The 11,780-nt window shown below is 35.1% G+C and overlaps 2 protein-coding genes across 2 annotated transcripts in view; both read left to right on the plus strand.

Annotated features, from left to right (window-relative positions):
- The first annotated feature begins 1,054 nt into the window (after nt 1-1,054).
- LOC128896815 (venom acid phosphatase Acph-1-like) lies at nt 1,055-4,899 on the plus strand. The gene is made up of 3 exons (XM_054160323.1): nt 1,055-1,352; nt 2,387-2,595; nt 3,536-4,899. Exons 1-3 carry the CDS (start codon nt 1,073-1,075, stop codon nt 3,770-3,772), a joined length of 726 nt encoding a protein of 241 aa, XP_054016298.1. The 5' UTR covers nt 1,055-1,072; the 3' UTR covers nt 3,773-4,899.
- Nucleotides 4,900-9,696: 4,797 nt separating this feature from the next.
- LOC128896809 (venom acid phosphatase Acph-1-like) overlaps nt 9,697-11,780 on the plus strand; it is a 6,300-nt gene continuing 4,216 nt past the window's right edge. The window contains exon 1 of the mRNA XM_054160301.1: nt 9,697-9,796. Coding sequence (XP_054016276.1) covers nt 9,774-9,796 — 23 coding nt within the window. The 5' untranslated portion in view covers nt 9,697-9,773. The remainder of the gene's footprint in view (nt 9,797-11,780) is intronic.

The following is an 11,780-nucleotide window of genomic DNA, read 5'->3' on the forward strand; positions in this document are numbered from 1 at the left end:
TTTTTCCTTAGCGAAAATGTTGTCCGAGGCTTCGTTGAGGAGATATTAACAGAAAACCCTCGACCAATCAGAGCGCGAGGATGACGATGGAGGGCGGTCGTCTAGCGCGTAGCCTACGTCTACCGCGCTCTGATTGGTCGACGTTTTCTGTTAATATCTCCTCAACGAAGCTTTGTACAACATTTTCGCTATGGAAAAAGTTGTTTCAAATCACCTCCACTCTGTATATACAGGGTGTCCCAAAAATGTTGTAACACCTTGAACGGAGTGGTTCGGGAGGTGATTTGAAACAACTTTTTCCTTAGCGAAAATGTTGTCCGAGGCTTCGTCGAGGAGATATTAACAGAAAACCCTCGACCAATCAGAGCGCGAGGATGACGATGGAGGGCGGTCGTCTAGCGCGTAGCCTACGTCTACCGCGTAGCCCACGCCTACCGCGCCGTTCAACCGGCATCCTCGCGCTCTGATTGGTCCGGGGTTTTCTGTTAATATCTCCTTAACGAAGCTTCGGACAACATTTTCGCTAAGGAAAAAGTTGTTTCAAATCACCTTCCGAACCCCTTTAAAGGTGTTACAACATTTTTGGGACATACTGTATACCATTTTGGCATTTTTGAAATAATTTTTTTTGATAATTATTTGAAATAAATGTGGAATTGTTTTTCAAAATCAGGAAAGCACATTCATAGCAAACAATTTCACGTTTATTGTTCAAACTCGAGAAGAAATAAATTTATTGACTCTTTTGCGAGATTATACAATATTAAATGAACTGATATTTTCTAATAGCTATCTGAAATAATGTTCCGAATTAAATGATTTCAAACAGCCATTTCAGATTTTCACTCCAATTGAAATGCATAAACAACCCCATTCTATCTATAAAATAGCTACTATATTAAATGCCTTGGTATTATTTATTTATGAAATAACTGCATTGAAAATAACGCTCCGAGTCAAATTACTTCAAACAGCCATTTCTTATTTGCGCTTGAAATTTAATTTAATTTAATTTAATTTATTTAATTTGAGCAGTTACAATGTTGAAAAATAATATTTTTTTTTTAGGTATATGGCCGAATACGATAGAGTTTTACAATCGCCGGCTGGAAGAAACGCGTTAGCAAAATACAGCGGTCTCATGCGACAGTTAACAGAGTGGACCGGAAAGAACATAACTACGCCATTGAACATGTACTATCTCTATCATACGCTAATGGCTGAACGTTCTCTCGGTCTCGCTTTACCAAAATGGACGGAGGGCATATTTCCTTATGGCAGACTGTGGAACGCAACTGTATTCGCCTACGACATTGCCAATTCCACGCCTTTGCTGAGAAGGCTCTACTCAGGTAAGACAGTATCGTTACATTTCTCCTTATCAATCATTATTCTTAACAATCTTTAACATTTTTGGCTCGATGATGCTTTCAATAGGGCGAACTGGCAACTTTAGACGATTTTGAGAAATTTCTTGTACTTAGCAAAGTTGAAATGATATTGAGTAGAAATTATTGAATGAAAATATTATATTTTAAAATTCTATGTATAAGTGTAATTATAATATATGTATTATATACGCGTGTATATACAAGGTGTCCCAAAAATGTCGGAGGGCATTGAAAGGGGTGGTCCGGGAGGTGATTTGAAACAACTTTTTCCATTGCGAAAATGTTGTCCGAAGCTTCGTTAAGGAGATATTAGCAGAAAACCCCGGACCAATCAGAGCCCGAGGTGCCGGCGGAGGGCGGTCGCCTAGCGTGTTGCCCACGCCTACCGCGAGCGCTCCACTGGCATCCTCGCGCTCTGATTGGTCCGGCGTTTTCTACTAATAACTCCTTAACGAAGCCTCGGACAACATTTTCGCTAAGGAAAAAGTTGTTTCAAATCACCTCCACTCTCTATATACAGGGTGTCCCAAAAATGTTGTAACATGTTGAAAGGGATTGTTCGGGAGGTGATTTGAAACAACTTTTTCCTTAGCGAAAATATTGTCTGAAGCTTCGTTAAGGAGATATTAACAGAAAACCCCGGACCAATCAGAGCGCGAGTAGGCCGCGGTAGGCGTGGGCTACGCGCTAGGCGACCGCCCCCTCCGCCCGCATCCCCGCGCTCTGATTGGCCCGGCGTTTTCTCTTAATAACTCCTTAACGAAGCCTCGGACAACATTTCCGCAAAGGAAAAAGTTGTTTCAAATCACCTCCCAAACCCCTTTCAAGGACCTCCAACAATTTTGGGACACCCTATATACTTAATGCACTACGAATTGAGTCTTCGAAACAAAAAATTGTTAAATGTAAATGTGATTTTCTTCTCAGTTAATATTCATGCTTCTAAATATGTATCCTCAGTTCCCATGACCTCTTTTGTCTAATTAACGTTTCAGGACCCTATCTTCGACTGGTCACGAAGACTATGCTAAACTACATAACCGGAACGTTAAACGATCCACGAAAGATATACCTATACAGTGGCCACGAAACCAACATCGCCGCCGTCTTGCATGGTCTTCAGGTCTATCGTCCTCATGTCCCTGAATACTCTAGTGCTGTGATATTAGAACTCCACCAAACGAACGACAACTACTATGTCAAAGTGAGTAAATAGTTATATCAACTCTCAGTCTTTTTTCTATTTTATTTGTAATTATTAGTTTTCAATAATTAAGGTTAAGTATTGGAAATTCATATTTTACCATCCGTTTAGGACTCGTATTTCGTTATATTGTAAATCGGTAACGACAAAGTATATTAATTAATATACTATGTATAATATAGTAGTATATAGTTACTATATCATCAAGTAAATAATACAACTCCATCTTTCACATCTAATGTTGAATATTTTAAAAAGAGAATTTTTTAGAAATATATATTTATAAACACGCTATCTAATATATTAGTTCATACTAAATATATTGTAAAATGCATCTTTTACTTGCAGTCTTGAATATTTTTTTAAAAGAAACATGGGTATCCAAGAACGTGTATTTAAGAATTCCTATCTATTATACAGGATGTCCCAAGAATTTTGGAGGTCCTTGAAAAGAATGATTCGGGAGGTGATTTGAAACACTTTTTTCCTTAGCGAAAATGTTGCCCGAGGCTTCGTTAAGGAGATATCAACGAAAAACCCCGGACCAATCAGAGCGCGAGTATGCCGGAGGACCGCCCGCGGTAGGCGTAGGCCACGCGCTAGGCGCCCGCCCTTCGGCATCCTCGCGCTCCGATTGGTCCGGCGTTTTCTCCTAATATCTCCTTAACCAAGCCTCGGACAACATTTTCGCCAAGGAAAAAGATATTTCAAATCACCTCCCGAACCCCGTTCAAGGACCTCCAACATTTTTAGGACACCCTGTATACTTAATATACTACGAACTGAATCTTCCACTTCTAGTATCGTATACTCCCAAAATTATTATTAGAGAACGTGCAATAAAGAAAAACCTTACACCATAAAAATCAATTTACATTTCAAACCAGAAATGGTTTCAATATCGAATATTCGTTTCATTTGTTTGCGTTTATGTTAACAGCTCGCTCACTATTTGGGCATCCCGTCGAAAATAGAGGAACTCACACTGCCCGGTTGCGACGCCATGTGTCCACTGGCCAAGTATTTGCAATTAACCGAGGAAGTCATGCCGTCTAAGGAGGAATTGATTTGCGACAAGAGGGACACGGAAGATTACGCCAATGTGAAATCTGACGAGGAAGTAGATTGGGCGAAGTATAACTTGATAAGGACAGCGAGAGCCTTTAACATTCAATAATAAAATTGAACTAACTGAATAAACGTTCATTTCGTCGAACCAAAGAAGTCCTTGATACGTTGACCATCACGTCACTTATATACAGGATGTCCCAAAAATGTTGAAGGTCCTTGAAAGGACTGATTCGGGAGGTGATTTGAAACAACTTTTTCCTTTGCGAAAATGTTGTCCGATGCCTTGTTAAGGAGATATTAAGAGAAAACCCTGGACCAATCAGAGCGCGAGGATGGTAGTGGAGCGCCCGCGATAGGTGTAAGCTACGCGCTAGGCGTAAGCTCCGCGCTAGGCGACCGCCTTCCACTGGCATCCTCGCGCTCCGATTGGTCCGGGGTTTTCTCTTAATATCTCCACAACGAAGCTTCGTACAACATTTTCGCTAAGGAAAAAGTTGTTCCAAATCACCTCCCGAACCACCCCGTTCAAAAACCTCCAACATTTTTTGGACACCCTGTATAGGTGACAGACATTAGAATTCAACACAATTTATTTTGAAGATGAGGTGTTGAAATAAATAAATCTGGATAAGATCCGTGAATTTTGATAACGTCTCAATAATAAGTACTATGACAAATTTTGATTATACAAATTCCAATTATCTCAAAATTAAATTTTAGTTTCATACAAATATTCCTGAAAGTTAATGTGATAGCCAACGTGTTAATTTAAATCAATATTCCTGATTGCATGTTAGTAGTTTTACAGAGCATTAGACGTGAGGAATGGCGTTCGTGTTTCAGTATTTATTTATCAAATTTTATGTATAGAGACGTACGTGAATTAATTTTCCTACGTAAATTGGCACACTTCGACGTAACACGATTATTTATATTTCTTCATTGTCTCTTTAATAGAGAAATGGAAATGTGCATTTATGTAATTATGCATGTAATTATGTATAATTGTAATATTTAGAATTTAAATTGTTAAGGACGCGTTGAATAATGATTGTTTTGTACTTACTGGCCCGCAGTACTTAACGTGTTGTTGATTCAATCGTTTATTTATTTTCTAACCACAAACAGTGACTAACATATTCTTAATCGAAGAACTCAAAGCTACCTCTACTTTAAAACTATGTATACCTACTATTTGTATATGTGAAATAAATTTATATAAATTAATTACAATCTCTCGAAAATGATAACAGGCTCACCTATAAAATTAAGTATGTACTAGTACATTATCATAAGGAGTTAATTAATAAGTCTATGAGCTGGTAAGTATCTCGAAAAAATAAACTCAGCAATAGTAACAAACTATTCGTATACAAATATAATATGTAATAAAACTAAGCTGGGGTTATGGAATAAAAAAAAAACATACAGAAATAAAAATTTGGAGAAAAAGATCATATGAAATATAATATGTATTGATCGAAATTATAGTTTCTTTTCTTTTTAAATCTCAATATGAAATTTCAAATGAAATGATTTTCATAAGTGAAACTAATAGCTACATAATAAAAAAAGTTCTTTAGAAGTAGAAATAAAAATATGAATGGAGAAAATAGTGATATAAATAGTGATATAAAAAATGTTAACGGAGTACAATACATATTCTTTCAGATATATTATAAAATCAGAATCAATTTTGAAGGTAGGACACACAGAGTAATGTTATAATGTTCAGAAACGTAAATAAATTGTATTCTAACTCTTCTTATTGGAATTTTGTTAAATAAGTTAATTTAAACTTGATTTGGTACTTCGTATTGAGACTTCGTTATTTATTACGTTTCTGAGTTATAATGGTCAATTTAAAATTAAAAAAAAAAATTGGACATTAATTCTGATCGATTAACATTTAATATGATTCTTTTGTATAATCATCTCTTAAAGTGTCAAAAATTGGTGATTTATCCTACACACTGATTAATTATTAATTATTTAGTGAACATTTAATTAATTAATTATAAGTGAAAATTTGTTGTCGCATATCGCATCTTTATACATAAAAAAAAAATTTTTTACTAGCTATTTTTTTTCTAGCTAAGAAAAATGTATGTTTGCAATTGATTTGTCGTATGTTTTTTCGTTGATTCGTATAGAACTGATTTATCTAACTTTTCTAACGCATTACAAGTGCTACGAAATCGTTGAATGGTGCACGACTGGTTTCTCCGAGATTGCAACGTGATACAGTTAGCCTCGTGTTACATTCAACTAATGTCTTTAGCTTATCGCTACCTATGGCATTTTTGGGTCGACCATTCGGCTCGTTTCATCACGTCAAAATTTGTCGAACGGAACGTCGTATTATCATCCACTCCGTAGACTCATCTCGATCGTGATATCAGTGATGTAAGTTGTATTTCTTATATTACGTTTAAGTTTGAATTAATGCATCAATCTAATCTATCGTCATCGTAAGTCACAAAAGCGTATCGTGTTCTTTATTATCAAAATTCGGACAAATGGAAATATGATTCATGTGTTCTGTAATGAAACAAACGTATCCTAATCGTATCCTAAAAAGGATAATAAAAGATATTGAAGTGTTAGTGAAGTTAAATTTATTTGGAAAATCAAAGAAAAATCTAAAGAAAAGCCCTCTGAATGCATACCACTATATATATCCTAAAATCCTAATGAAGGATATTGAAGTGTTAGTGACGTTAAATTTATTTGAAAAATCCAATGAAAATTTAAAGGAAAGCTATCTTAATGAATATCACTATATTTTTGATATTTAAGCGTGCTAGCGTATTGTTAGGAATAGTGAAGGTGCAATTCGATCGATCAATAAGTGGTTAGCGTTTTATTCTATTTATTTTAAAGAGAGATTCAAAGAAATAAAAAGTGCACAAATAATCGGGAGTCATTGCCTTTCAAAATACAGGGTGTCCCAAAAATGTTGGAGATCCTTGAAAGGGAAGGTTTAGAGGGTGATTTGAAACAACTTTTTCCTTAGCGAAAATGTTGTCCGAGGCTTCGTTGAGGAGATACTAACGGAAAATCCTGGACCAATCAGAGCGCGAGGATGCCAGAGGAACCCCGCGGTAGGCGTATGCCACGCGCTAGGCGACCGCCCTCCGCCAGCACACTCGCGCTCTGATTGGTCCGTGGTTTTTTGTTAATATGTCCTTAACGAAGCCTCCGACAACATTTTCGCTACAGAAAAAGTTGTTTCAAATCACCTCCACTCTGTATATACACGGTGTCCCAAAAATGTTGTAACAAGTTGAAAGAGGTGGTTCGGGAGGTGATTTAAAACACTTTTTTCCTTAGCGGAAATGTCGTCCGAAGCTTCGTTAAGGAGATATTAACAGAAAACTCCGGACCAATCAGAGGACGCGAATACCGTTGGAGCGCTCTGATTGGTCCGGCGTTTTCTGTTAATATCTCCTTAACGAAGCCTCCGACAACATTTTCGCTAAGGAAAAAGTTGTTTCAAATCACCTCCACTCTCTATATACAGGGTGTCCCAAAAATGTTGTAACACCTTGAAAGGGATGGTTCGGGAGGTGATTTGAAACAACTTTTTCCTTAGCGAAAATATCGTCTGAAGCTTCGTTAAGGAGATATTAACAGAAAACCCCGGACCAATCAGAGCGCGAGTAGGCCGCGGTAGGCGTGGACTACGCGCTAGGCGACCGCCCTCCGCCCGCATCCCCGCGCTCTGATTGGTCCGGCGTTTTCTCTCAATAACTCCTCAACGAAGCCTCGGACAACATTTCCGCAAAGGAAAAAGTTGTTTCAAATCACTCCCCGAACCACCCCTTTCAAGGCCTTCCACCATTTTTAAGTCAATGGAAAATTTTAAGTTCATGAGAATATTTCCCTTACGAAAATAATCAACTTTTGTTCGAAACATTTTTCGTAAACTCCTATATATTCCCATAAATTCTACTGAGGAATTAAAAATGGTCCACCCTGTATATTGCGGCTAGTAACAATAGGTAATAACTATTGTCACCCTACATTAGCATATGTTACCGTAGAAAATTCTTTTTTAAATTAAAGACTGTTTCTAAATAACCCAGTAGATAAACTGTTAATCTTAATACTCGTTCAAAAACGTGAACTCTACTAGAAACTGATCGAACATAAAAGTGCGTCCACTTAACGATTGAAATCCGCTGATAAATTAAATTAACAAAAGCAACATTTAATTACATATACACCGGTTCACGGGAGACTCTCGTCAAGTGCAACAACCTGATAGAAATCAGAAATCGTGATACGAGTTCATTGTTTGCGGTCAGAGAGATTGCGTCACGCGATTTATGTATCATCGCATCGAAAAGCCACGTCTGGTTTTCCTCGTCCGTGAACGCGGGTAAACGCGTCACTGTCTGAAAATGACCAACGTGTCAGGCGTTGAGAAAGAACTCCTACATTAATCTTCCCCGTTTATGCAAATTGACCGATCCGGACCGATCGTTTCTTTTTTTCTCTTCTTTGTTCAATTTCGTTACGCTCGTGCGCGTGATACTCGCAATCTGCCTTCTTCAATGATACGCTCGTTTATATTTTAGTTGCACACTTGGTACTGTGTATTCTAAGGCACCGAGGTTGTTTATACAATTTTATTTATAAGTGAAAATATTTATTTTCTATTTTCAGTCGAAAAGTAGATTTATTTTGTTGATATTGTTATTGCTACAGAGGCTATTGTAGTACAATCGCGAGAAAAATAGATTCTCTTCTTTAAGAATTTTTATTTCATGTTACAAATAATTATGGAGTATCAGTGTTTATATGGTCGGAGGTTATTGTCGTATGCTTGCAAGAAAAATAGATTTTTTTCTTTGAGAATTTTTATTTCATGTTATAAATAATTATGGAGTGTCAATGTTTATATGGTTAATAATAAATATGTTAAGGTAGGAAGTAAAATATTTTTGTTTATTTTTAATAATTTTTTTTTTATTGATGCAGTGTAATTTTACCTTTTTTTACCATAGCTCATATAATATTGGCTATATCAATAATAAAAATGATTGAAAATTAGCTAAAAATATTTTATTTATTATTTTAACTTGTCTGCTATTGCGTATAAAAACATTGTCATTCTACAGTTATTGGTTATGTGCGATAAAAATTCTTGAAAGAAATTTTATTTTCTTGAGAGCGTTCGATAATAACCGTTTAACGCGTTTAAAACGTTTCTGTTACAATAATTATATTAAAAATAATATACCGTATATATATTTAATTAATATGAATAATTATGTTTAAAAAATTTCAAAATCGCCAAAGTTAGAATCGTTCATATCGCTGATCGTCCCATTAGGCTGATTATAAAACGATACTTCAAGGTATTTATATTTTTATATCTGTAAATCTTTGTTTATATTATTTTTTTTTGAGATCTTCAATACACTTCTACCAAATTAAATTAAAAAAAATTTTCAAATCCAAAGTTATAGTATCCGATTTAGTTGGCCTGGTTTAGTGCGAAACGTCGAGGATTTTAAATAATTAATAAATTATGAAAAATAATAAAGAAATGAATTAATTAATAAACGTCTACCAAATTAGATTTAAAAAATTTCAAAACTCAAAGTTACAGTCAAAGTTATCTTTCAACTAAATTAGTTACCTTTGTTTAGTGTCAAACGTAAAGGATTTTAAATAATTAATAAACTATAAAAAATAACAAATAAATAAACGAATTGATAAATTTCTACCAAATTAAATTTAAAAAATTTCAAAATTGTCAAAGTTTTGTAGCTCAACTAAATTAGACAGCTTGGTTTGGTGCCAAACGTCGGGGATTTTAAATAATTAATAAACAAATTGAGCAGAACAGTTGCAAATTGAACAGAGCTTCGTACATACTCAACAGAATTCAGATTTCAAGAACGAATTAGTCTAATTCGTGACTCTTTCGTCAGCTATTGATTAACCATCCAGGAAGATGAGTCAACAGGACTCATCGACTCTTTCGTGAATGGAGACGTATGCTTGGTTATGAATTCGAATATAAGAAGATCGCGAGAACGGTGCAAGCATTATTCGTCGTAAGTCGGCATTTTAGTGCAACGATTGTGAAACATATGTTGCGAGATGCTAGTAAGAGGTACGTGGTTTATTTAACGAACAAAGTGTATCAAATTAATAAATATATTAATTAAACGTAATATGTATATTAGATAAATTGTATAAAAGAATTAAATAAAAAAAATGTATTTTAACATTTGTAAAATTAGTTTCATTATTACGACGAAGTACTTGAAATACTGTTTTAATAAAATAATTTAATAATAAATTAATAACACAACTATTTGCAAATTTCAACTATAATTGATTTTTCTTTTTTTTTATATAAAAGCTTCGTTACAAACGTGATTTACTAAAAAATTTCAAGGAATAGAATTTTTATTAGTTTCATGTACGTTATTTTGTTGAATTTTTGTTTTCAATCGTTATTGATTGTTGATATGTGAAGACAACCAGTGCAATGGTCGAGAAGGTTTGTATATAATGGAGCTATTATAAAAATTAATGAGAATCACTTTGCTTTGTTATAGTAGGTGGAATTTATTAAAAATATTCACGAGTCTATATTATGTGTTTATTTGATTTTCTAATTACTATCGACACGAAAACGAAACAGTAACTATTGTATCAAGGTAATTTGAAAAATCTTTTTCTGCGGAAACAACTCGATAATTATATTTTTTTTTAAATAGTATATATATGTACGAAATCTAATAAATAAAATAATACAACCAATTATATAAACAGAAGCTGCCCGAATAAAAAAACGCAATTTAATATAACAAACGTGACAAAATTTAATTTCTACCAAATGCAATAATACTGTTGTTTGTCGATTTCCAAAAACATTAACAGTCATTACAAATGAAAAGCGTCCATAGATCAAACTTGGGACCTCCTTGAATGAAAAATGATTTAAAATGAACTTTTTTATTATTCCAACGCTTCGTCCAATGTCACGAAAGCATTAATAAAGATAAGAGTAACCTATGACTACTTTACGTCGTTTTTTAATGTCTGTTCGTGACGAGTCGCGATGTATACTAATAGTCGGGTGCATGATTCTGTGACATACAATACTATGTACACTTCTAAAAACAAAGGAACACATTTTGCAGGTGCATCTTTTCAGTTGGATCGTAATTTTCTAACATTGTGCTTCGCTTATCATTTTCTATTCAATAATTTACAATCGAATAGATTTTATATTGCATTCAAGAGATCATAGAAATTGTACCAAAGAAATTTATGAATCAGGATATCCAAATTTAGACAAATAAATAATTTGAGTCGATGTAATTGACGTGAGTGTAAACTCTTTATAATGATTACACTATTTCTGAATATTCGGTTTCGTTAATTTCGGTTTTTTATTACTGTGCAATATTATGATGTTGATAAGCTAATCGCTTTCATGATAACTTGATATCTACGTACATAACGTTGAGTGGTGTGATTTCATTTGGTTATCAATCGGTACTTGAAATCACAGTCTCGTGATTAGTTAAATAGTTCAGTTTTGTTAGTGACGAATCAAGAAAAATGTGATGCATATTTGTTATGGTGGTTCGTATGCAGGGTGCTCCAAAAAAATTGGAGGTCCTTCAATGAGGTGATTCGGGAAGTGATTTGAAACAACTTTTTACTTAGCGAAAATGTTGGGCGACGCTTCGTTACGAAAATATTACGAGAAAACTCCGGACCAATCAGAGGGCGAGGATGACGGTGGAGGGCGGTCGCCTAGCGCGTGGCCTACGCCTACCGCGGGCGGTCCGCCGTCATACTCGCACTCCGATTGGTCCGGGGTTTTCTCTTAATATCTCCTTAACGAAGCCTCGAACAACATTTTCGCTAAGGAAAAAGTTGTTTCAAATCACCTCCACTCTCTATATACAGGGTGTCCCAAAAATGTTGCAACACCTTGTAAGAGGTGGTTCGGGAGGTGATTTGAAACAACTTTTTCCTTAGCGAAAATGTTGTACGAGGCTTCGTTATGGAGATATTAGGAAAAAGACCCGGACCAATCAGAATGCGCGAATACCGTTAGAGCGCTCTGATTGGTT

Source organism: Hylaeus anthracinus, unplaced genomic scaffold (assembly GCF_026225885.1).
Source record: "Hylaeus anthracinus isolate JK02 unplaced genomic scaffold, UHH_iyHylAnth1.0_haploid 11978, whole genome shotgun sequence".
In the NCBI taxonomy this organism is placed as follows: domain Eukaryota; kingdom Metazoa; phylum Arthropoda; class Insecta; order Hymenoptera; family Colletidae; genus Hylaeus; species Hylaeus anthracinus.